Source organism: Geotrypetes seraphini, chromosome 2 (assembly GCF_902459505.1).
Source record: "Geotrypetes seraphini chromosome 2, aGeoSer1.1, whole genome shotgun sequence".
Lineage (NCBI taxonomy): Eukaryota > Metazoa > Chordata > Amphibia > Gymnophiona > Dermophiidae > Geotrypetes > Geotrypetes seraphini.
Genome location: NC_047085.1, coordinates 142916627 through 142944426, shown reverse-complemented (window position 1 = coordinate 142944426; position 27800 = coordinate 142916627). Strand labels below are relative to the sequence as shown.

The following is a 27800-nucleotide window of genomic DNA, read 5'->3' as shown; positions in this document are numbered from 1 at the left end:
TATACCCTTTAACCTCATTGGAGTTCCTTTCTCTCTCAACTCTTGTAAACCGTGCCGAGCTCTACGATTGTGGAGATGATGCGGTATATAAACCGGTTCATAGACAACAACGCGGAAGACAAAGGCGCACGCCGACAACTAAGCACAAGACGGAGGCGCGCGCCGAAGAAAATTACTGTTTTTAGGGGCTCTGACGGGGGTTTTGTTGGGGAGCACCCCCATTTTACTTAATACAAATTGCGCCGGCGTTGTGGGGGGTTTGGGGAGTTGTAACCCCCCACATTTTACTGTAAACTTAACTTTTTCCCTAAAAACAGGGAGAAAGTGAAGTTTTCAATAAAATTTGGGGGGTTACAACCCCCCAAACCCCCCACAACGCGGCGCGATCTGTATTAAGTAAAGTGTGTGGGGGGGTGTTCCCCCCCGTCCCCCCGTCTGAGCCCTAAAAACAGTAATTTTCTTCGGCGCACGCCTCCACGCTGCGCTCAATTGTCTGCTTGCGCCTTAGTCCCGGCGCGCTTTTGACCTGACACCATATAAACCTAAGGTTTAGTTTAGTTTAAAAAAATTGGCTTCCCAATTCAGACCCTCTCCCCTCGCCCCCTAAAGCAGGAGCGGCAACGCTCCTCTTGCTGCCCGCTGCCGCATCTGTTTTAGAGGGAGAGGAGGGAGGGTCAGTCGAGAAGTGCTGCGTCTGGCCTCCCTCCTGGCCTCCCCGAAGGACTGCGCACTCCCCCCGGGAAGACCTCCGTGTTCCCCCAGGCCTCCCCGAACCGTTCACCTTACAGCTTCAGCCAAAGATCGCGGTTACAGTTCTTTGCACTGCAGTGCTTTGAGCTGTTTCCTCTGCTGCGGTCCCGCCCCCCCCCCCCCCCTGACATCGAGGAGGGGTGGGACCGCAGCAGAGGAAACAGCTCAAAGTACTGCAGTGCAAAGAGCTGTAATCACGATCTTCGGTTGAAGCTGTAAGATAAACGGTTCAGGGAGGCTAGGGGGAACATGGAGGCCTTCCCAGGGGGTGCGCAGTCTTTCGGGGGGGGGCAGTCCTTCAGGGGGGCCAGTCCTTCAGGGAGTGGGACAGGCCTTGGAGGTGTGTAGGCCTTCAAGGGGTAAACAGGCCTTTAACGGGGAACAGGCCTTTAAGGGGGGGGGGGACAGGCAGGCCTTCAAGGGGGCAGTCCTTTGGGGGACAGTCCTTCAAGGGGTGGGACAGGCCTTAGGGGGGTGCAGGCCTTTAAGGGGGAACAGGCCTTTAAAGGGGGAGAAGAGGCCTTTAAGTGGGGGACAGGCCAGGGATGGTGGCATAGGCCTTCAGGGAGGACAGGGAGGCCTTCAAGGGGGAGGACAGGGAGGCCTTCAAGGGGGGGGACAGGCCTTCAGGGATGGGGTACAGGCCTTCAGGGGGGAGGTGCAGGCCTACAGGGGAGGGGGACCCTAGTGTAGAAGTACACAGAGGGAGGGAAAGTGGGTTCAAAGAGATGTGCATATGTCGGACTTTGTGGGGAAGAAATAATGGGTCTAAAAATAAGAGGAGAGGGAGAGAGATGATGGACAATGGGATTTAGGGAGGGAAGGAACAGAAAGGGAGAGAAGTTGGACACAAGGGATGGTGTGGAGGGGGGGGATAGAGATAGTGGATAGGAGGGTAGTTGGGAAAAGAAAGGGAGAGATGGTTGACCCTGGGGTGTTGGGGAAGGAGGGAGAGATGCTGGATGAAAGGGTAGTTAAGAAAAGGTGGATATGTGGATGGAAAGGAAAAATAGAAAGATGCCAGACCTCCAGAGGAGGGAAGGGAAACGGAAGGGGAGAACAGAAATGGCAGATGGATGGTTAGAACGGAGAAAGAAGAAGACCCTGGCAAGCAAGTTATCAGAAGACAACCAGAGCCTGGGACCAACAAGATTTGAATAATGACCAGACAACAAAAGGTAGAAAAACTAATTTTATTTTTCATTTTGTAATTACAATATGTAAGGATTTGAAACGTGCATCCTGCCAGAGCTGGTGTTAGACCGCAAACGTGAGCTAGGATTTAACAGAGAGAGGAAAAGTCTTTTTTGTTTGTTTATTTTGTTTACACCACAGCGCCAGTGTGGTTAGGAGAAGGCAAAGGGGGTGAAGAGGCTATAAAATAAACCCACTAGGAATCACTGCCCTGGAAAAAGACCTGGGTGTTATCATAGACAATATGTTGAAACTCTCTGCTCAGTGTGCTATGGAAGCTAAGAAAGCAAATACAATGTTAGGAATTACTAGGAAAGTAGTGGAATACAAAACTGAGAAATAGGTATCAAGGAGACTGTAAAAAAATGGTTTGGTTCATATTTGGAAAATCATCCAAATACAGTTATAACAAAGGATTTGACATCAGCACCTTTTAGTTTAAGAACTGGTCTTCTACAAAGATCAATATTATCATCGATTTTGTTTAACATTTTCCTTCTGACTTTAGCTCAGACACGTGGTTTCACGATGTTTATATATGCCGACTTTATCCAAATTCTATATAAATATGGATTCAGATTCTGAAATTACATCTATTAATCAGAATCTGGTCTACATCACAAAATGGTTTATTGAAAATAAATTTAAGATAAACCCAGAAAAATCTACATCTCTAACTTTTTCACCACATGAACAGAAAGAACCACAAACTCAGATTAAATTGTGTGACATAACAATACCCTAATGTAACATAAACTAAGATGCTAGGAGTAATATAAAACTGCAAATTGTCTAATCAATTGCAGATTTCACCGTTAAATGATCATTCTTTAAACTACGTCTCATTAGGTCCATTTCCGTTCAATACTTTTTCCAGAGGCATTGAATATATTAATACACTCACTAGTGATTCAACAACTTGACTATTGTAATTCACTCTTTATGGGCTTATGTCAGTAAGACATCCGAAGGCTACAAATAATTCAAATATAGAAATTTGATTAATTTATAATTTATGGAAATTCAATCATATAACCCAGGGGTCTCAAAGTCGCAATCCAGTCGGGTTTTCAGGATTTCCCCAATGAATATGCATGAGATCTATGTGCAAGCACTGCTTTCAATGCATATTCATTGGGGAAATCCTGAAAACCCGACTGGATTGCGGACTTTGAGATCCCTGATATAACCCCTTCAATGAAGAAGCCCACAGCTACCAGTATAAATCATCAAATTACTTATAAAACTCTTTTATTGGTTTTTTAAAGAAGGGCCACTGTACCTTATGCATCTATGTAACCTAGGGGTGCCCACACTTTTTGGGCTTGCGAGATACTTTTAAAATGACAAAGTTAAAATAATCTACCAACAATAAAATTTAAAAAAACACAAAGAACACTGTACACAGAGAAAATGTTAATTATTCATATTCTGGGGGGTTTTCAAAGAGGTCAAGGCAGATGACTTTATGCAATGTCACCTCCGTAACAACTATACAAAAATAGACAAATATACCCCCTCCCTTTTTACTAAACCGCAATAGCGTTTTTAGCGCAGGGAGCTGCGCTGAATGCCTTGCGCTGCTCTCGATGCTCATAGACTCCCTGCGCTAAAAAACGCTATTGCGGTTTAGTAAAAGGGGACCATAGTGCAAAATATAGAAAGCAGATATAAATTCTCAAAAAAATGACACATTTTGATCACTAAATTGAAAATAAAATCATTTTCCCTATATTTGTTGTCTGATGATTTCATGAGTCTCTGGTTGCACTTTCTTCTTCTGACTGTGCATCCAATATTTCTTTCCTTCTTTCAGCCTCCTGTATGCTTCCTCTCCTCCAGACCTCATTCCCACCCCAACTTTTTCTTCCTCTCTCCCTGCCCCCCTCCCCTTTCTTTCTTTCTCCCTGCCACCTTCTTTCTTTCTGTCTTTCTCTCTCCATGCCCCCTATCTTTCTTTCTACCTGTCTTCCTCTCTCCATGCCCCCTTTCTTTCTGCCTGTCTTTCTCTCTCCATGCCACCTTTCTTTCTCTATCTTTCTCTCTCCATACCCCCTTTCTTTCTTTCTGTCTCCCTGCCTGCTCCCTTTATTTCTTTGTCTTTCTTTCTCCCTGCCCTTTCCCAAGCCACCGCCGCCATCGGGGAACAGGCCCCCAAGCCACAGAGTTCTGCTCTCCCTGCTTCCCAACGCCATAAAGAGGATGCAGGAGCGCCGGGCCGAACAGCCTTCCCCACCCAACGTCAATTCTAACATCAGAGAGGAAGTTCCGGGCCAGCCAGGCAGCAATTGGCTAGCCTGGAACTTCCTCTCCGACGTCAGAATTGACGTCAGGTGGGGAAGGCTGCTCGGCCCAGCACTTCTGTGTCCTCTTTACAGCGTCGGGAAGCAGGTAGAACACGAAGGCAATGCAAATCTGTCACGGAGCCCGGGATGGGCTCTGTGATCGACTCGCATTGCCTTCGCGATCTACTAGTCGATCACAATCAATCTTTTGGGCACCCCTGATATAATCCATGTATACCATCAAGATCTCTTAGGTCAGAAACTCAAAACCACCTTACAATTCTAACATATCAAGAAACTGTGCATGAACACATAAGAACTGTCACTTTTTCAATAACTGGTCCCAAACTTTGGAATTCTTTACCAGTATCTCTAAGATGATTGAGCTCTCTTGATAAGTTTAAGACTGATCTTAAAACTTTCTTATTTGAAAACACACATAAATCGTAAAGATGGAAGATAAATATTAAGATCTATAATGGGGACCCAACTGTGCAGGGAGAGTTCTGCAAAACATAAAATATCATGTTGTGTTTTCCTACCCCTTCTTTACTATAAAAATTTTGTAGTTCAAATTATCCTAAATTTCTGCATATTTGATGCATGAGATTGTTATTATATGTATCATCGGATTTTAGGTTGTAAGCTACCCAGGACTTTCCAGTGTGGGATAATAAGATTTTAATAAACTTGGAGATTATTGTAATGCCTTTGTATCATTCCAGGGTGCAACTGCTCCTTGAATACTGTGTGCAATTCTGGTCACCACATCTCAAAATAAGATACAGCAGAATTAGAAAAGGTACAGAGAAGGGTGACAAAGATGATGAAGCAGTTAGGACGACTTCCCTATGAGGAAAAGCTAAAGCAGCTAGGGCTCTTCAGCTTGGAGAATAATAGACATCTCAGGGGAGATACAATAGGGGTCTATAAATTACTACGTGAAGTAGAATGGGTAGACATGAACAATTTGTTTACTCTCTCTCCAAAAATATAAGGACTAGGGATCATGCAATGAAGCTACTAAGTGCCTCCAAGTACATTAGATAGATTATGAGCCCACCGGGAAAATGTCTGATGTACCTGTATGTAAACCGCTTTGAGTGTAGTTGTACAACTCAAAAAGGTGATATACAAGTCCCAATCCCTTTCCCTAAATTAAAAACAAATTGGAAAAACATTTCTTCACTCAATGTGTAATTAATCTCTAGAATTCATTGCCAGAGAATGTGGTGAAAGCAGTTAGATTAGCAGGGTTTAAAAAAAGGTTTGGATAATATCCTAAATGAATTACAAGAAAAACCAATACTAGAACACTTCAAAATAAAATTTAAAACATTTCTATTCAAAGACGCCTTTGATCTTTAATCTAAACTTTCTCAATACCTTAACTTATAGATGGGCCCCCCTCCTACTGAGCTACCCTTCAATGGCTTTCTGTCCTATTTGACAAGTAATTCTCCCCCCTCATCCTTTCTGTAACAATTATAATTCATGTATCCCAATTTTACATTTTTTTTAAACATGTACACCACTTAGAAGCTTGATAGGTGGAATATCAAATTTTAATAAAACTTGAAACTTAAGTCATTATCAAGATGGATATTGGAAAGTACACTGTTTATTTCTAATATAAGCAGCATAAAATCTGCTTTACTCTTTTGGGATCTTGCCCAGTACTTGTGAGCAGGATTGGCCATTGGTGGAAATAGGATACTGAGCTTGCTGGATCTTCTGTCTGTCCTAGTATGGCAACACTTATGTTCTTATCTTAGAATCATTATGAGACTCAAGGTGTAAATTTATATCCTCCAGTAATGAATTATTAACTATATCTAAGGTGTTCCTAGCCAAATTATTTTTTTTTAATCATCCTTTGCTAAGAGCCATTCAATGAGCCTGGTAAAGTATTATCAGTCATCCTCCATGCTAGCATTTTCAAACAATAGTGAATAAAATGACACCAGTAATCCTATTCTCCTTCCTAGGTAATAAACCACAATGATTACATAAAACACTGCAAAGGACTTTAGGAGAGATTAACTGTAGCAAGCTTTGATTAACCTGCCAATTAAAAATCAAACTGCACTAGGGGATCAGCAATGCCCTACTGTAGAGGGTGTCAAACAGCAATTATGAAGGGTTAAAAACCAGTCCATCCCAAATGAATATTTATAAGTATTTGCATACAAATATATCTCATGAGTATTCATTAGGGATATCCTTAAAATCAGACTAGTCTGTAGCCCTCCAGGATTGCAGTTTGCACCTTTGCCCTGCCCAGTTGGTTTTGAAATCAAACTGAGGCAGAAAAAAATTTAAGCAGTTTTTGTGAGGGGCAAACATAAAAGCCTTTACACTTTATAGCAGCTCTCCCCCATTTAATCATTTGATTTACTGGCACAATTTTGATAGGAACTGAAAGGACTAAAAATACTTTCTCAGAGACGGGTGCCCACAATAAAATTTTAAAAAACACAAAGCACACTGTACGCAGAGAAAATGTTAATTATAATTTATATTCAGGGTTTTTTATAAAGAGGTCAAGGCAAATAACTTTAAAATATGCAATGTCACCTCAGTAACAACTATACAAAACTAGACAAATATATCCCCTTCCCTTTTACTAAACCATAATAGCTGCGCTGAATGCCCTGTGCTGCTCCTGATGCTCATAGGCTCCCTGCCCTAAAAACCGCTACTGCAGTTTAGTAAAAGGGAGCAATAGTGCAAAATATAGACAGCAGATATAAATTCTCAAAACGGTCACTTTTTTTTTTTTAATAAATAGATTTTATTATGATATAAATTAGCAGACTTACCATTTAACTGTAGAAATCATGATAGTATATACATATGATTATGTAATAACATACATGAAGTAATACAAACTGAAGAGAGTACACACATTATCAATAGGAGAAATTTTGTGAGTAAGAAGGAGTACATTCAACGAGCATCATGTTAACCCAACAAAAAGTAATCATTATATGTCTTAAGTAATATGTTCAAAATTACTGTATATCAATGATTCATAACGCAGTAATTTTGGAAAGGGTTCCAGATTTTAAGAAATGCGCCAGTGGATTGATATGTTCTTAATAGCTAAAAATAATAATATATTTGGTTCTGAAAGGTTGTGCAAGGCCCTGTTGGCCAAGGACAATAATTTTAAGATGTAATGGTTCGTGGATCTTTAATATGAATGTGATGGTATGCCAAACCTTATCCCAGTAAACTCTGAGATGAGTGCATTGAAATATCATGTGGGGTAGCGTTCCTACTGATATCCCACAGGACCAACACAAATTAGGAAGTTTGTTTGAGAATTTACTAAGCTTGCATAGGGTCCAATGAGCTCAATGTAGGAAGAAGTATATTGACTGAAGAACTGAAGCTGATCTAATTACCTTAAAAGCTCTGGACCACACTTTTTGCCATAGCTCGTCACCTGCAGTAATATCTAAGGGCTCATTTTATTAAGCCACGCTAGTGGGGTTAACGCATGCGACTTTTCATCATGCGCTAACCCCCGCGCTAGCCTAAAAACTACCGCCAGCTCAAGAGGAGGCAGTAGCGGATAGCGCAGCCGGCGGTTTAGCGTGTGGTATTACACGCGTTAAACTGCTAGCGCGCCTTTGTAAAAGGAGCCCTAAGTCAGTATTCTAAGCACACATCAATTGTGGCATGGACACTGGCTGCCCTTGACGCAACAAATCATACCATTTGGAAGCTACTCCTTTGAGAGGAGCAGTGACAATACATTGATGAAAGAGATCAGGTATGAGTTTTAATTTTCCCATGTCTGGAAGCACTGCATTAACACATTGCTTTAACTCAAGCCATCTGTCGAGTTGATTAACTGGTAAGCTAAATTTATTACATATTTCTTCGAATGTCATCCAGCAATAACGCTCAAGAAGATCTTTTAAGGTATGGATATCATAATTTTGCCATATCTCCCTTGTATTTTAACCTTGGATTTTAAAGGTATCATTATTCCACAAGGAGATCACTGAGAGATCATTCCATTTGATTTGCATAGCACTGTCGAATTGTTGTAATACTGACATAGTTGAGCAATGAATGTTATTAATTTGCTTTTGTAATTTTGGAGAGGGAAAGATTGACAGAGAAAATGCAAGCGTGTTGGCTCCAAGTAAACTTTTTTCTAGCGCTAGCCATGACAGGGGATTAATTAAGGATTTCCTGCGAATCCATATGGAACCCTGTGGCATTATAAATGCTTGATGATATCTAAAAAAATTGGGAAAATTGACACCTCCATTTGACTTTCCGTTTTTAAGTTTGTGCATTGCAATTCATGGTTTCTTGTTATTCCATAAAAATTTGTTCAGGAGTTCTTCTATACTGTTGTATATTTTCTTACGTAAAAGATAAGGCAGCATGCTTAACATGTAGCTAATTTTAGGCTCGATCATCATTTTTATTGTAGCAAGATGGCCCCACCAGGTGATTCTAAGTGGTGACCATCTATGTGTTAAGTCTTTTAGCATATCTAATAAATATTCAGAATTTAGTCTTTCAGTATTTCTTTGATAGGCCTATGAAAATTCCTAAATATTTCAATTTACTTTCATTCCAGGCAAACCCGAGAGATTCAATGATTTGTTTGTCTTCCAAGCAATTAAGCGGCATTAGTTCAGACTTTGTAGTACACTTCTCCCTCCCTATTCACGGGGGTTAGGGGCAGAGCTGGCCCGCGAATAACTTTTGGTTGGCTCTGGCCCACTCCCAGACCTTACCTGGTGGTCTAGCGGTTACATGGGGCAGGAGTGATCTTCCTACACTCCTGCCCCGTGCAGAGCTATGCTTCTGAGTTCCCGTGGTTTCACAAGACTACAACAGGAACTCCGCAATCGACTTGCGTTGCCCTTGCAATCTACAGGTCAATCGCTATCAACCTTTTGGCACCCATGCTCTAAGAGTCCATAGTATCTCTCTCTCTCTCAACATCCAGGTTATAAAACTAGACACTGAATATTAGAAATTTCATCTTAAATTAAGAAGTGTATGATTCATGATTAATCACCAACCCTGTTCACTTTAGAGCAGCCATTCCCAACCCAATCCTCGGGGCACACCTAGTCCCATTGGATTTTCAGGATATCCACAATGAATATGCAAAAGATATTTGCAAGCAATTGAGGCAGTACATGCAAATCCAACTCATGAGTATTTTTTGTGCATTTCCTGAAAACTAGATGAGACTAGTCTGCCCCAAGGACTGGGATGGGAATAGCTGCTTTAGAGCTATGGTATTCACTCACAGTCCTTGAGGGTTGCAGACAACTCAGATTTTCAGGATATCCCAAATGAACATAGAAACATAGAAAGATGACGGCAGAAAAGGGCTACAGCCCATCAAGTCTGCCCACTCTACTGACCCACCCAATTTAGTCTGTGTGCTAATGACCCCATTCTTTAACTTGATCTTCGTAGTGATCCTACGTAGGTGTCCCATTTATTCTTAAAGTCAGGTACGCTGGTGGCCTCAACCACTTGCACCGGAAGCTTGTTCCAGCGATCTATCACTCTTTCCGTGAAGAAGTACTTCCTGGTGTCGCCATTAAATTTCCCTCCTCTGAGTTTGAGCGGATGTCCTCTTGTGGCCGAGGGTCCTTTGGGAAAGAAAATGTCATCTTCCACCTCGACACGTCCTGTGATGTACTTAAATGTCTCAATCATGTCCCCCCTCTCCCTACGTTCCTCAAGAGTGTAGAGCTGCAGTTTGTGCAGTCTCTCTTCGTATGAGAGACCCTTGAGCCCCGAGATCGTCCTAGTGGCCATCCGCTGAACCGACTCGACTCTGAGCACTTCTTTGTGGTAGTGTGGCCTCCAGAATTGCACACAGTATTCCAGGTGAGGTCTCACCATGGCTCTGTATAGTGGCATTATGACTTCAGGTTTCCGGCTGACAAAACTTTTGATGCAACCCATCATCTGCCTTGCCTTGGATGAGGCCTTCTCCACTTGTTTGGCGGCCTTCATATCTGCACTGATGATTACTCCTAAATCTCGTTCTACTGAAGTCCTAGCCAATGTTTCTCCATTCAAGGTGTAAGTTCTGCATGGATTACCGCTACAAAGGTGCATGACCTTACATTTCTTAGCGTTGAAGCCCAGCTGCCAGGTCGAGGACCAGCATTCCAATGTAAGCAGGTCCTGCGCCATACTGTCTTGCAAGTTGCTTTCACTTACTATATTGCATAGTTTGGCGTCGTCGGCGAATAATGTTACTTTACCTTGAAGCCCTCGAGTCAAGTCCCCTATGAATATGTTAAAAAGGAGTGGACCCAGGACCGAGCCCTGCGGCACTCCGCTGGTCACCTCCGAAGTCTCAGAGAGGGTGCCGTTGACCACCACCCTCTGACGTCTGCAACTCAGCTAATCGTTGACCCATGTAGTCAGTGTCTCGCCTAACCCCATCGATTTCATTTTGCTTATCAGCCTGCGATGTGGGACGCTATCAAAAGCCTTACTGAAGTCTAAGTACACGACGTCCAGAGACTCTCCCGAGTCTAGCTTTCCTGTTACCCAGTCAAAGAAGCTTATGAGATTGGATTGGCAGGACCTACCCTTGGTAAAGCCATGTTGACTGGGATCCCTTAGGTTCCCCTCATCCAAGATCGTGTCTAATTCACGTTTAAGTAGTGTTTCCATGAGTTTACACACTATTGATGTGAGACTCACCGGCCTGTAATTCGCAGCCTCTGCCCTGCAACCCTTTTTGTGCAGAGGGACGACATTAGCTGTTTTCCAGTCCAGGGGGACTCTCCCCTTACTTAGGGAGAGATTGAAGAGCATGGATAACGGCTCCGCCAGGACATCAGCCAGCTCTCTGAGCACTCTTGGGTGCAAATTGTCCGGTCCCATGGCTTTGTTCACCTTGAGTCTTGACAGTTCGCTGTAAACATCAGCTGGTGTGAACTCAAATTTCTGAAACGGGTCTTCCGTGCTTGGTGTTGCTTCCAGCTGTGGCCCATGCCCTGGTTTCTCGCAGGTGAAGACTGAGCAGAAGTATTCATTCAGTAGTTTGGCTTTATCAGAATCTGCTTCCAGATAATTTCCGTCCGGTGTTCTAAGGCGTACTATCCCATCTGTGTTCTTTTTCCTGTCACTAATATACTTAAAGAAGGATTTGTCACCTTTTTTGATGTTCTTTGCTAAAGTTTCTTCCACTCGAAGTTTGGCCTCCCTAACCGCTGTTTTGACCGCTGCAGACTTGGTCTTATATTCAATGTTAGCTTCCCCTTTCCCGGGATGTTTGTGGGAGAGAAATGCCTTTTTCTTCTCCTTGACGAGGTACGAGAACATGCATGAATGATCTGCATGCCTATCACCTCCATTGTATTCACATTAGTACTGCCCGATTCAGGAAAAAAATTTTGATTTGATTCAGCCTATTGAATTGGTTTTTCGATTCGATTCGATTTTCCTGCCCAATTGGGTGTTTTTGTTTTTTTTCAAAAATCCTGGTGGGTTTATTTTATAGCCTCTTCACCCCCTTTGCCTTCTCCTAACCACACTGGCGCTGTGGTGTAAACAAAATCAACAAACAAAAAAGACTTTTCATCTCTGTTAAATCCTAGCTCATGTTTGCGGTCTAACACCAACTCTGGCAGGATACACATTTCAAATCTGACAAATTGTAATCACAAAACAGAAAATAAAATTATTTTTCCTACCTTTTGTTGTCTGGTCATTATTCAAATCTTGTTGGTCCCAGGCTCTGGTTGTCTTCTGATAACTTGCTTGCCAGGGTCTCCTTCTTTCTTCTTTCTCCGTGCTAACCATCCACCTGCTATCTCTGTCCTCTGGCATCTTTCCTTTTTTTCGTCTCCCTCCACAGATCCACCTTTTCTTAACTACCTTTACATCCAGCATATCTCCCTCCTTCCCCACCACCCCAGGGTCCACCATCTCTCCCTTTCTTTTCTCAACTACCCTCCTATCCAGTATCTCTATCCCCTCTCCACAACATCCCATGTGTCCAACTTATCTTCCTTTCTGTTCCTTCCCTCCCTAAATCCCATTGTCCATCATCTCTCTTCTTTTCTATTTTAGACCCACTATTTCTTCCCCTCAAAGTCCAGCATATGCACGTCTCTTTGAACCCCCCTTCCCTCCCTCCCTCCGTGTACTTCTACATCAGGGGCCCCTCCCTTGAAGGTCTGTCCCCCCCTGAAGGTCTGTCTCCCCCCCTTTGAAGGCTTGTCCCCCCCCTTGAAGGCCTGCATCCCACCCCTGAAGGCCTGCCTGTCCCCCCTGAAGGCCTGTCCCCCCCCCCCCACTGAAGGACTGCTCCCCCCCCCCCCCCCGGAAGGCCTGCGAGCTCCCCCTGGCCTCCACTGGTGTCCGGCTTCCCCTCTGGCCTTCCCGCATGGTTTACCTTTGAAGAGCAGCCTGCACAGAAGATCGTGGTGTTAGCGATGTTTGCAAACAGCTTCGGAGCTGTTTCCTCTGCCACGGTTCCACCCTCCTCTGACGTCAGAAGAGGGGCAGGACCGCAGCAGAGGAAACAGCTCCGAAGCTATTTGCAAACATCGCTAACACCGCGATCTTCTGTGCAGGCTGCTCTTCAAAGGTAAACCGTGCGGGGAAGCCAAGGGGGGGAGCCGGACGCCAGGGGGGGGAACTGGACAGCAGCACTTCGCGACTAACCCTCCAACCTCGCCCTCTAAAGCTGGTGCGGCTCCTGCTTTAGGGGGCGAGGGGGGGGGTCAGCCGAATTGATTAGAATCAATTCACCCGAAGTGAATCGGTGAACTGATTTGAATCGTGAATCGGGCAGCACTAATTCACATCTCTACCAAGTATATTCATCAGGGATACCCTGGAAGCCTAACCTGTCTGCAGTCCTCAAGGACTGGGAATGAATACCACTGAAAGAGCAAGGATGAACAAATGCAGTTATACAGGGCCATCAAAAGGTCAGGTTTTCAGTCCAACACTGATAAATAAACATTATGCAGAAATGTATATAATGGATGGAGTGGGCACAGATATCTTTCATATATATCCATTAGCTATATCCTGAAAACATAAACCATTTGCAAACCTGTTACTTAACTTGTGCACCCCTGCTCTAAGTGATCAAGGCTGGTGTGCAGTAATGAGATTTAATGGTAATTTGAGTTTTTTGGAACTTGAGCACCCCTGCTTTTAGAGGCTGATTCTACAAACGGGCATCCCAATTATAGGCAGCAGTAGGTGCCCAACCACAGTCTGGCAGTCAATCAGGATGCACATTTGTAGAAAAAATTCTCCCAAGGATGGACGTCTACTGTGTAGGCATTTGTTGCAGTCTAGGGAGACACATAGGGACACTTAAGCTTGCCCAAGGCAGAGCATGGGCATGGTTTCACCCTGATGTAGCCTTGGGTAAGTTTAAGTATCCCTAAGCATCTCTCTAGAGCCACAACAGATGCCTGAAATGTAGGCCTGCAAAATGCTTGCCTACATTTCAAATCGAAAAAGTAGGCACGGCCAGCTGAACTGATCATGGAATGGGAATCCCCGATCAGCTGAGCCGGCAGGGCTCCCCAAAGATGCGGCTCAGTTGATCAGGGGGAAAATACCCCTGCTGTGATCAACTGAGCCGGCTGTGGCAGAAAACACCCCCCTAAAACCCACCCCTGAAATTGGCAGGAGGGATGCTCACTCCCTCCTGCCACCTCGATCCCTTGACACCGCACCCTGAACACTCAATACACTGAACACCCCCACCCCAACTCTAAACTAACCCCTGACACCCCAAATACCCCACCCCAACAACCCCAAACTCCAAAACACCTCCTGACACCTCAAATCCCCAACCCAACACCCCCTGAACTCCCCTGCCTTTAGAAGATTGGCAAGAGGGATGTCACGTCCCTCCTGCCAGAAGGCACACCTCTAAAATGGTAGGCCTTCCCCTTCCTGGTGCATCCTGGGATGCACCAGGAAGGGGCCTAAGACCTTGATTCCTAAGGCCCCTCCCGTAGGACAGGCCTTAGGTATATGGGCCAAACAGGCACCTGGGCCAATCCCTCTTGCTGGTCTTCTTTTAAAGGTACAAGAGGGGTGTCAGGGAGGGTGTTGCCGGGGAGGTGGGGTGTCAGGAAATCAAGGAGGCCTGGCAGCAGGAGCGAGTGTGCATCCCTCCTGCTGATCTTGGATGTGTGAGTGTGAGGGAGGAGTGACAATGGGTGTTAAGCAGGAGGGAGTGGGCATCCCTTCTGCCGATTCTGGAGATAGGTGTCAGAGGTATCCTCTGCTGCAGCTGGCTCAGCCATTTGCATCAGGGTTATAATCCTCCCACCCACCCCCCACCCCTCACCCCCCACCCAGCTGAGCCGACAGGACTCCCTGAAGCTACAGTTTTGGGGAGTCCTTCGGGCTCAGCTGATCAGGAATTTTTGTGCCATGATCAGCTGATGGCAAGGGATTCCTTACAATGATAGGCAGGCGCTGTTGACATGGGTGCTGGTTAGAGAATTGGGTTGGTAAGGCGTCTATCCTCTCAGGTAGATGTGATTCATAAGAACCTAAGAATTGCTGGGTCAGACCAGTGGTCCATCGTGCCCAGCAGTCCACTCATGCGGCGGCCCCCAGGTCAAAGACCAGTGCTCTGAATGAGTCCAGCCTCACCTGCGTATGTTCCAGTTTAGCAGGAACTTGTCCAACTTTGTCTTGAATCCCTGGAGGGTGTTTTCCCCTATAACAGACTCCAGAAGAGTGTTCCAGTTTTCTATCACTCTCTGGGTGAAGAACTTCCTTACATTTGTATGGAATCTATCCCCTTTCAACTTTAGAGAGTGCCCTCTCGTTCTCCCTACCTTGGAGAGGGTGAACAATCTGTCTTTATCTACTAAGTCTATGCCCTTCAGTATTTTGAATGTTTCGATCATGTCCCTTTTCAAGGGAGAAGAGACCCAGTTTCTCCAATCTCTCACTGTACAGCAACTCCTCCAGCCCCTTAACCATTTTAGTTGCTCTTCTCTGGACCCTTTCGAGTAGTACCGTGTCCTTCTTCATGTATGGCGACCAGTGCTGGACGCAGTACTCCAGGTGAGGGTGCACCATGGCCAGGTACAGCGGCATGACAACCTTCTCCGATCTGTTCGTGATCCCCTTCTTTACCATTCCTAGCATTCTGTTCGCCCTTTTTGCCGCCACCACCGCACACTGCGCAGACTGCTTCATCAACTTTTCGATCAGAACTCCCAAGTCTCTTTCCTGGGAGGTCTCTCCAAGTACTGCCCCAGAGATCCTGTATTCGTGCATGAGATTTTTGTTACCGACATGCATTACTTTACACTTATCCACATTGAACCTCATTTGCCATGTCGATGCCCATTTCTCGAGCTTGATAATGTCATGATGCAGATCTTTGCAATCCCCCTGTGTCTTCACTACTCTGAATAACTTTGTATCGTCTGCAAACCTCACTCGTTGTACCAATGTCCAGATTGTTTATAAAGATGTTGAAGAGCACGGGTCTAAGCACCGAGCCCTGTGGCACCCCACTGGTGCACAGGACGCTGGTACACGATTCTCAGCCACTTCTTAGGCAGCCGCTGAGACCGGTGTCCTATACAGAATCAGGTCCTAAGTGATCAAGGCTGCTGAGATTCTTTTAAACCCATATTTTCGATTGATCATGATGAAAATCTATATATAGTATTCAGCCCAATATACACTATGGGTTGAAGAACTGTTTGGGGGGGGGGGTTCCCTCAGTTATTTTAGCTTTAATCTCCTCTTTCCAAGAGTCAACTGACAGGATACTGGAGAAGAGAAGCTTAATTAGGATCTGAACCTAGATTTCCCAAGTTATAGCCATACCATACCATACTGATTCATGTATCCCACATAATATTAGAAATAATACAGAGGTATAGGCTTCATACAGAGGTATAGGCATCATACATATGAATTTGTTATAATAGGTCAGCTAGATCACTAGTCTCAATTTGCTGAAAGAAAGAATGGTCATTGACTATGTCATTTAAAAGAAAGTAAACTAATCAAAATTGCATTAGCGGTAAATGTTATAAAGAATAGGAATCTCTATTTTATTTGCCCAGTTCTTCCAGCAATTTGTTCAGTACTATGTAGTTAACCACACATTCTTCAATATTTTCTAAGTATGCAACTTACACATAAATGATAATAAGGCTGACTAAGGTGCAGCATTCACTATGGCAAGCTGCTCAAAACAACTTCATTATTTGCTAACACTGCCAGCAACCTTGTTAACTGAAAGAAGGGGAAAGGGGAGACATTTGCTGCTCCAGCTATAATTTTCAAAAAATACTTACACTTATTTAAAAAGTTGTCAATGTTTTTGTTTTTCCTCAAGGCAGGGAAATCTAAATCACACACCAAAGCATCCAATCCATCCTGCACAAGAAAAAATAAGGCATTAAAAATGTATACAAACCACCAAACTCAAGCTCATGAAATATTCTGCTGTCATAAAGAGAGATCAGGTTCATCATTCTGGACGATAGGGTTTTCTCCCCATACTACAAGCCATGCAGAAGGAATCCACTCCAGGTTTTCAATTCCTCCTCCTTCACCAGAGTGCTCTGCTGCCCTCTTCAGTTTGTACCAAAGCAAGCGACAGCCCTATATAGAAACATGGGGAGAATCCCCAAAATGCAGTGCTGTTTTGCTCTGAAAATACAACAAGCATGTTAAATATTACAATGAAGTGGAGAAAATTCAAGATGGCGTCCTAGCAATACACGCCGTGAGGAGCTCTGATTTGGGAACTTTTTTCCTTGAACTTAATAGTTCTAAATACATAGATTACAAATCCTACAAAACACTGCAATAAAAATAATTACCAAAAGAAAAAAATTTGTTGATCATGTGATTCCCCTATTAAAAGAAACACATTGGTTACCCGTAAATTATAGAATTATATACAAAATAGCTTTACTTACACACAAAACATTAATAAATAAAGCCCCTGCATTTTTTAAAAGACTTCTAATCCCTTATGCTACAACAAGATCTTTAAAATCTGAGGAGAAATATCTCCTCTTAGTCCCCTCACTAAGATTTATTTACTCGAGGAGAGACACGATCTTCTCTGTTACGGCACCTCAAACTTGGAACTCGCTTCCAATTTATATAAGGGAAGAAAAATCACTCAGTAAATTTAAAGGTCTCCTGAAAAGCTGGTTTTTTAAGGATGCTTTTTAGTGTGCTACTCAAATTCTTTATAACTCAAACATCCTATAGCGGACTAAAACTCCTTTAAAGGAAAATTAAGTGGGTATCTCTTTCCCAACCTATAGTTTTAACCCCGTGTTCATTTTTGGTTTTGAATTGTATTTAAACCCACCCTCCTCTTGTGTCCAGTAATGTCTTAATTTTTAACAAATGTGTGATTTTGGGGGGGGGTTTTTTCTTACCCTGATTTTATCACTATTTGTAAATCGCATTGGATTATGATATAGCGATCAAATCAAATTTTTAAATAAACTTGAAACTTAAGTAACTTTAATACAATGGGTAAGAGGAAGGGGAAGGTTAGGGCTTAACGTTCTGAGTCCTCTCCGCTTCCCCTTTCCTCCATCGAGAGATTTGTGGTTTGCATGGCGAAACTCCCCACAGCGGGCGCAGGTGCAGAGGCGGCCGTACCTAAGCACGTCACTCTGAGCCCGGAGGAGAGACTTTCGCCCTCTGACCCAGGCATGGAGACATGCGCGGAGCAATTGATGAGCCCACAGGGAGCGAGAAGCGCTGCGGTAACCTCGTCGCTAGAGGGGAGCGTCCGAAGCACGAAAGGAGACTCTAGTGTACTGAACGTTGGTATGGGAACTGTTTCTGAGCTCCTCTTGGAGTCTGAAGGCACTGTGTATGGTTTGTAGCCCCGGAAGAGTCCCAGGACTGTGGAATTTGGTGAGCTACAGGATATTGATGAGCATTTTCTAACATCTCTAGCTAAACCCTCCCATGTAACTTTAGACCAGGGGTGCCCACACTTTTTGGGCTTGCGAGCTACTTTTAAAATGACCAAGTCAAAATGATCTACCAACAATAAAATTTAAAAAGCACACTGTACACATAGAAAATGTTAATTATCATTCCTATTCCAGGGTTTTTCAAAGAGGTCAAAGCAGATGACTCTATGCACTATCACCTCAGTAACAACCATACAAAAATAGACAAATATACCCCCTTCCCTTTTTGCTAAACCACGATAGCAGTTTTTAGCGCAGGGAGCTGCGCTGAATGCCCAGCGCTGCTCTCGACGCTCATAGGCTCCCTGCGCTAAAAACCTCTATTGCGGTTTAGTAAAAGGGGACCTTAGTGTAAAATATAGACAGCAGATATAAATTCAGACACATTTTGATCACTAAATTTAAAATAAAATCATTTTTCCTACCTTGTCTGGTGATTTCATGAGTCTCTGGTTGCACTTTCTTCTTCTGACTGTGCATCCAATCTTTCTTCCCTTCTTTTAGCCTGTATGCTTCCTCTCCTCCAGACCTCATTCCCTCCCCCAACTTTTCCTTCCTCTCTCCCTGCCCTTTCTTTTTTTTCTGTTTCTCTTTTTTCCTTCTGTCTCCCTGCCTGCCCTTTTTCTTTCTTTCTCCCTGCCCTCCCCCAAGCCACTGCCACTGCCATCAGGGACCAGGACCCAAACTGCCATCGGGGACCAGGACCCAAACCGCCACCAGTAACAGGCCCGAAAGCCCACGCCAGCCCAAGCTCTCCCTGCTTCAGCCGACAAGCATTGCGATCAACCTATTGGGGGAAATGCTTCACTTAACTTCCCGCCTTAGCCCGTAGCGAACGCTTGCTTCAGGGCTCTCAACATGTGCGTGCCGGCTTCCCTTCTCCCCCCCCCCCCCCCCCCCCCCCCGGAGAAGAGAAGCCGGCACGCACACGTTAGAGCCCGGAGCATAAGTTCGCTACGGGCTGAAATCTCCAAGCCAGGTTTTATTTTAATGTTCAGCAGCGGCGGCGGCAGCAGATGACAGCTGGGCGGACCGCCCAGCTAAAAGGCCCTAGGGAGAACACAGAGGAAGGCTGATTGGCCCGGTAGATCAGGACGGCAACACGAGTCTATCACGGAGCCCGGGATGGGCTCCGCGATCGACTCACGTTGCCTTCCTGAGCTACCGGTCGATCGCGATCGACGTATTGGGCTCCCCTGCTTTAGACTATTTGGGGGTTCCCAAAGACGCTGTGCCTCTATTTTCCCGAGTATATTTCTTGCTGGGAAAAAAGCAACAGACTTTGGCCCAGGCAGATCTATCAATGGACAGTTTGAATGTTACCCAGTTATTAGAAACATCAATGAAAGAAGAGTGCATAAGATCTACACTCCTGGTGTCACTTATGTTTGAATGAATCAGCATAGCTTCTCAGCTCCTTGCTCCAATCATTGGCCAAAAACCTGGTAAACTTATTTATTAAAACTCAACAACAAACTTTTTTATAAAACATTTTTTTCAGGATTTTTATAAAATTTTTATTCTTTTGTTTTTCATGGCTTTTTTTTTAACCAACAACCCCTCTTAAGGCTAAGAATATCTCCTATATGTAATCTGTCTTTTTATTTTTTCTTCAATTTCAGCGCACTAATCCATGACACTGAGAAAAGTGACTTTAGGTTTATTTTTAGAAAAACAGCCTTTAATTACAAAAAAACGCCACTTATCTGAAGGCGATAGTAGCCTGAAGAAATGCCGGGGCAATATTAACTCAAAAACATGCCCATGCCGACACGGCCAGCGTTTCGCGGGTCAGTATTTCCATCTGCTGCGTCAGGGCCAGAGTCATGGCATTACAGGCTTTTAGTAGCAATGTCTCATCAACAGTTCTCAGTTCTGAGATTTGGGGATTAATAATTGGAAGGAGCCCTATATGCTGGGAGGGGAGAGGCAGATATGCACGAATGGGGACCTTGGGGTGATAGTGTCCGAACATCTAAAGGCAAAAAAACAGTGCGACAAGGCCGTGGCTGCTGCCAGAAGGATGCTGGGCTGTATAAAGAGAGGCCTAACCAGTAGAAGAACGAAGGTGTTGATGCCCCTATACAGGTCATTGGTGAGGCCCCACTTGGAGTATTGTGTTCAGTTTTGGAGACCGTATCTAGCGAAGGACACAAAAAGGCTTGAAGCGGTCCAGAGAAGGGCGACAAAAATGATAGGAGGTTTGTGACAAAAGAAGTATGAGGAGAGACTGGAAGCCCTGAATATGTATACCTTAGAGGAAAGGAGGGACAGGGGGGATATGATTCAGACATTCAAATACTTGAAAGGTATTAATGTAGAAAAAAATATTTTCCAGAGAAAGGAAAATGGTAAAACCAGAGGACATAATTTGAGGTTGAGGGGTGGAAGACTCAAGAGCAATTTAAGGAAATTCTTCTTTACGGAGAGGGTGGTGGATGCCTGGAATGCGCTCCCAAGAGAGGTGGTGGAGAGGAAAACGGTGACGGAGTTTCAAAAAGCATGGGATGAACACAGAGGATCTAGAATCAGAAAATAATAGTAAATATTGAAGAACTAAGGCTAGTACTGGGCAGACTTCCAGGGTCTGTGTCTGTATATTAGCCTACTCTCACGACTACCCAGTCACCCATTCCAACCTACAGAACCTACTAGGTTTCTACCTAAATATTAGATCACTGAGGAACAAAGCCATTCTGATCAAAGACTGGCTGAGTGAAACTAACCCTGACTTTGTCCTACTCACTGAAACCTGGTTGCACTCCGACAACGATATCATAATCAAAGACTGTCTACCCCCAGGATTTAAGATTCTCTCCCTGGCCAGAACCTGGGGAAGAGGAGGAGGTCTAGCTATAATCTTTAAAGACCACCTCAACTGCTCTCTACTGAACACCAAGTCTTCTCCTAACTCGGACATACTGGCCTGCTCTGTTAAGTCCAAATCCCTGGCCGCCTCCCTAACAATCACGCTATTCTATATCCCACCAAAAAAATGGAACCTAGCCAAAGAGGACTTTGCAGAAGCCTTACTTACTAACTCCTTAACAAGCCAATACAACCTACTGTGCGGGGACATCAACATCCACCTCGAGCAACTTGATCAACCAGAAGTATCGTATTTTTGATCACTCATCACCCAACTAGGCTTCCTCAAACCCCCCCCCAACTAAAACCCATCAAAGAGGTCATCAGCTAGACCTGGTGACCTTCTCCTCCAAAGTACTGTCCAGCCCAAAATTTAATTGGATACATTCCAATTGGTCAGATTCCCTATGGTCTGATCACAGACTCTGTGACTTTTCCATTGACTGCCAAAAAAACCCCTCTAAAAACGGCAAAACAAGAAATATCAAAACTCTCACCACCAGGGGAAAGATTGACCCAGGGGAATTCTGGGCCCCGTTACGAAAAGAACACAAAACTAAGCGAAGAAACAGAACAACTTATGACAGATTGGATCAATGACAGCACAAACATTTTAAACGAAATAGCCCCCATAAAAACCCGCCAAATCAGAACTACAAAGCAGGAGGGATGGTTCGATGCAGAGCTACTTCAGTTGAAGAGGGACCTTAGAAAATCGGAAAGAGTATGGCTAAAATCGGGATCCCAGGAACACAGAGACACCTGGAGACTTAAACTAAAAACCTATAAAAACCTTACCAAGGAAAAAAGAAAAAAATTCTATTCACATAAAATTGGTGACTTTACAAATAATAGTAGCAATCTCTTTAAGCTGGTAATGACCTATACCACATCGAGACACTCACCAACAACCATGAAGATTCCACATTAACCGCAAACACCTTAGCTGATTTCTTCATCTCCAAGATTCAAAAACTAAGATCTACTTTACCTACCTCGACTAATCCCCTTGAGCTTTTTCCCATTCTTCCTGACACCGACATATATAAACCAGAACAAGGGTCCAGAGCAGATCTAAACTGGAACCAATTCAAAACACTGGACTGGGAAACCTTCAATAAACTCTATAACAAATATTCTAACTCCTTCTGCAAACTAGACACCTGCCTGCCAAACGTCATGAAAACTGCGCCCATCCACTTCAAAGCCAACATGCTAGCCTGGGTGAACTTCCTACTGTCCTCAGGATACTTTCCTCCAGACCAAGGCCATATTATGTTAACCCCAATCATAAAAAACACGAAAGAACCCCCAAACGCCCCTTCTAATTACAGACCAATCGCTAGCATCCCTCTTTTCACCAAAATAGCTGAAGGGGTGGTAAAGCTGAACTCTCCGTTTATCTGGACAAATTCGACATACTAAGTGACAATCAATCGGGCTTTCGAACAGACCACAGCACCGAAACCATCATTGCAGCCTTATTTGACCACTTGCACACCCTCTTCAGCCTGGGCTCCAGCGCCTTGATCCTTCAATTTGACCTGAGCAGTGCGTTCGACCTAGTAGACCACAACATTCTCCTAGAATGCCTGACACACATTGGCATCTCCAACCAGGTCCTCAATTGGTTTCGCGGATTCCTACAAAACAGATCCTACAGAGTACTCAAAAATGACTCTTCCTCATCTAGCTGGGTTAACTCCTGCGAGGTGCCGCAGGGCTCCCCCCTGTCCCCCACACTATTTAATATCTACCTCGCCTCCCTGGGTAACCTCCTTCATAACCTCAAACTCAAATTCTTCATCTACGCAGATGACATCACAATAGTCATCCCACTCACCACTTTCTCCCCAGAACTTCTAGCCCACATCACAAGCATACTTAATCAGATAGAACTCTGGATGCTAGCCTATAGATTAAAACTAAACCCAGACAAAACAAAATTCTTCCTAGCTTCCCCCAACGAAAAAATCAAAGACTCCACAATCCAGGTGAAAGGTCTGGTCTTCCCCCTCGAACAAACATTAAAAATACTGGGAGTCACTCTAGACAAACATCTATCGCTAGAAAATCACACCGATCTCACTGTCAAGAAATGCTTCTCGATGCTCTGGAAACTGCGCACCATAAAAAAATACTTTGATGACTCCTCTTTCCGCCTTTTGGTACAGTCCTCCGTGCTCAATGTACTTGACTATTGCAATGTCATTTATTTGAACTCCACGAAGAAAACCATGAGGAGACTAAAATTGAACCAGAACACTGCCGTCCGCCTCATATTTGGCCTGAACAAATTGGACCACATCACGCCTTTCTACCACCAACTGCATTGGCTCCCTTTCGAATCCAGAGTCCTATTCAAATTCGCCTGCTTCTGCTACAAAACAGTTTTTGGCCTATTACCTTGTTACCTCAATCACCATTTCACTCTGAATCTCTCCAACAAGAAATCCCGCAGAATCCAGCTGTTCGTCTTCCCATCCCTAAAATGTCACTTCAATAGATTTCTCGACAAAACCTTTGCTTACCAGGCGGCTAAGCTGAACCCCTGGCTTGCCCAAATGATACTCGAGGCCCCCTCTTACCTTAGTTTTAGAAAACTTCTCAAAACGCACCTCTTCCGCGAACAGGGCCCTTAATCCCCCTTGCCCCCTGCTTCGCCCCTTTCCAACCCCCCTCCTTCCCCCCCTCCCCCCACTTGGTCTCACTCTCTTTATCGCATTCCTTCCAACCCTACCTTCTGTCTTACCGCTACCTTTGCTAAATCCCAGTTATAGAGTTCCCCCACGCCCCCCCCTCTTCATTGCCTGTAATTTTGTTAAAATTTTGTAAATCCGTGTGTCACCACGGACCTAAACTAATGAATGTGAACCGCCTAGAACTTTACGGGTATGGCGGTATACAAGAATAAAATTATTATTATTATTATATGGCCGTTTGGAAGAGGATGGGCTGGGGAGGGCTTCAATGGCTGGGAGGGTGTAGATGGACTGGAGTGAGCTTTGACAGAGTCTTCAGTAGTTGGAACCTAAGAACAGTAGCGGGCAGAGCTTTGGATTCTTGCCCAGAAACAGCTAAGAAGAAGAAGGGGGGAAAAAACAACAAAAAATTTTTAGATTGAATCAGATTAGGCAGACTAGATGGACCATTCGGGTCTTTATCTGCCATCATCTACTATGTTACAATGTATAAAAATAGAGGATCTCTAATTAGAAAATGAAGGATGTAAATTAAAGAACTAAGGCTGGTATTGGACAGACCTGCATGGTCTGTGTTCCATATATGGTGATTCAGTGTAGGATGGGCTGGGGTGGGCATCAGTGGGAACTCCACTAATATGGAACAGAAGGATGTTGCTGGCCAGACTTTACGGTAGATATCCTGCAAACAAAGGGATGGTTGGATAGACTGGAGTGAGCTTGGACGGCAGCTTCAGCATTTGGAACCTAGGACAATACCAGACTTTACAGTCTACGGCCCAGAAATATCAAAGAAGAGACAAGTTAATCTAATCAAGTATTTTTTTAATGGGTATAACTTAAGGGCAGACTGGATGGAACATTTAGGTCTTTATCTGCTGTCATTTACTATGTTAGGTATTGAATAAGTATAATACACTACTGAACGAGATCTAACATCCACAAAAGCCCCAGAAAAAATTCTTAACGGAATAAACAAAATATCAGCCTAGGCAACAAAGAACAAACTCAAAGCCATCAAAACCAAACTACTATGGTTCCACACAACATAACAAACAGTCCCAAACTCCTTGACTTTACCTTCTGGCTCAGTAAGGTTTCATAACCTTGGTATTTCAGTGTCCCACAGCAGTGTGCATGTCAACATGTGGTGGTGTCTTGCTGAGTGGCACTCATTATTGTTGCATGTTTTTGTGTGCCATTACAACAATGTCAGAGCTTGAATTAGAGCAATGAATAAATATTAAATTTCTTGTTAAACATGGCAAGAGTGTAAGTGTAATCAGGGACATGTTAGTCCAAGTTTATGGGGATAATGCCATGAAGAAAACAGCAGTGTGCAAATGAATTAAATATTTTTCTGAGGAGACAGCGTCACTGATAAAGAAAGGTCATGGCAGCCATTAACGAGCATAACTGACAAAAAGATTGCAAAAATCCATCAAATTATGCTTCAAAATCATCGGCTTACTGTGAGAAGCATAGCAGACCAAGTAAACATCGATAAACAATTAGGAAAATCTTAACTGAAAATTTTGGCGTGAGAAAGGTGTGTGCAAAAATGGTCCCAAAGGAGTTCACCGATGAACAAAAGCAAAAGAGAGTCGAAGTTTGCCAAGTCCTTTAGGAGAAACAAGACAATGTTTTGGGCTGTGTTATCACTGGTGATGAAACATGGGTGTACCAAAGCTTAAAAATGCACAATGGAAATCAGCCAAATTCTCCACAATGCATGCGACTCACATGTTGCATGCGGCCGGCTCACAAGCCATCCCTCAACAGCAATTCTAATGTTGGAGAGGAGGTTCCAGGCCAGCCAGGCAGTGATTGGCTTGTGAGTCACTGCACGCATTATGGCCTATCCCTGCAGAGTTGCTGCTGGGGGGATGGAGCATGTTGGCTCCGGCGAGGTGGCAGCATCAGTTTCGGGAGTGGGGAGCAGTACAGCGGATGGGCAGACAGGGAGGGATCCCCGCCGCTGCCGGATTCAGTGGGGGGGGGGCAGGCAGGGATACCCAGTGGGAGGCAGGGAGGGATCCCTGGTGGTGGCCAGGCCATGTACCCCCAACAGGCAGACCGCGTACCCCCAAGGGGTTGCTGTTGCTTCAAAACATGAAAAATATTAAGGAGGTGCCCCATATGTTACCTAATGAATTAAAATCAGTATAGATAGAATAGGTTCTTACCTCGGTAATTTAGTACAGTGTTTCTCAACATGCGGTATGCGTGTCTTAGGGGTATGCGGCTTTGCCGCCGGAGGATATTCTGGCCCATCTGTAGAAACCGCCACCGGGGATCTCGCCTTCCTGCCCGCCCCCTGCTGCGGCCGGGGATCCCTCCCTGCCCGCCCTCCCCTCCCCCCGTTTCCTCCCTTGAAGCTGACCCAGTTCTTGTTCAAGCCGCACTCTTTGCATGTATGGCACAGGCAGTGATTTTGGTGCTGCACATAAGTAGTTGACCCGGAGTTGACATCAGCGGGAAGACTTGTGAGTCAGCCACGTTCAGCGTGTCAATCGCTGCCTGTGCCATCTCTGCAGAGTGCCACTAAAGATTGAAGGAGCAAGTGCAGCTTGAACAAGAACTGGGTCAGCTTCAGAGGCGGGCAGGGAGGGAGGAAGGGAACCCAGGCAGCAGCGGCTTCTACAGACAAGTGGCTACTTACATGCAGGGAGGAGGAAGGAGGCACAAACTCTACACAGAAAAGGGAGGAGCATGAACATGGGACACAGAAGAGAGGGAGGAAGGGGGCACTAACTTGAGATACAGGAGGGAGGGAATAGAAAAAGAGAATTGTTGGGTATGAGTGTGTGAGAGGGAAAGAAGGAAAAATTATGTTCTTACCTGTTAATTTTCTTTTGTTTAGACGCAGCAGATGAATCCAGAGACTAGTGGGATAGCACACATCTACCAGCAGGTGGAGATAGAGAACTGATATGCAGGTGTTCTCTTGGATAGAACTTCTCCTGGCTAATTAGTATCACTCTTTGCCCAACCATCAAGAACAATGCAACTGCATAACAAAAACTTCTTTCCAATATGCAAAAAGAAGGAAACCAACGTCAACAACAAACTTGAACTAACAACCGAGACAACATGTGAGGGAAGCAACAACAGAAATCAAAACTGGGTGGGGCTCTGGATTCATTTGCAGCGTCTAAAGGAAAGAAAATTAACAGGTAAGAACATAATTTTTCCTTCCTTAGCAACAGCAGCAGATGAATCCAGAGACTAGTAGGATGTAGCAAAGCAATCCTTAACACAAAAACTGCCTCCACAATGACCGAAGCCCCAAAGGACACGTCTGCACGCACCGCCACATCCAACCAGTAATGCTTAGAAAACGTATTCGAGGAAGACCAAATGGCTGCCCTACAAATCTCCTCCAAAGAAAATCCCCTGGACTCTGCCCAAGAAGTAGCCACTGCCCTAGTCAAGTGAGCATGGAGAGCCTCCGGCAACCGCTTCCCAGGCAAAAAATAGGCGGAAACAATAGCCTCCCTGACCCAGCGAGCCACTGAGGCCTTGGAGGCCGCTAAACCTTTGCTATGCCCCGAAAATAGCACAGGTGATCTGAACATCTAAGTCATTAGTAACCTGAAGATAGTGCAAGAGAAATCTACGCACATCCAGCAGATGCAAGGAACGAAAACGTGACCCCCAAGCCTCCTCTCAGAAGGACTGCAGGAAGATGGACTAATTGACGTGAAAGGGCAAAAATACTTTAGGAAGAAAAGAAGGAAGAGTCCGGATCGAGACCCCAGAATCTGAGACATGCAAAAACGGATCCCTGCATGATAACGCCTGCAACTCCGACACATGCCTAGCGGACGCCATAGCTACCAGAAAAATCACCTTCAAGGTCACATCCTTTAGTGTCGAGTTATCCAAGGGTTCGAAAGGAACCCCTTCCAAACCCCAAGAACCAACTTCAAATTCCAATCTGGACATGGTCTCGGCAAAGGCGGGCGAATGCAATTCACCCCTTTCAGGAACCATACCACATCTGGCTAAGATGATAA

General features: G+C 44.5%; 1 protein-coding gene across 1 annotated transcript in view; it reads right to left on the bottom strand.

The window, feature by feature from the left end:
* Window positions 1-27800, bottom strand: part of ROCK1 (Rho associated coiled-coil containing protein kinase 1) — a 398571-nt gene that overhangs the window by 345656 nt on the left and 25115 nt on the right. Inside the window, exon 2 of the mRNA XM_033933927.1 lies at window positions 16556-16637. Within this exon, the coding sequence (XP_033789818.1) occupies window positions 16556-16637 (82 nt within the window). The remainder of the gene's footprint in view (window positions 1-16555; window positions 16638-27800) is intronic.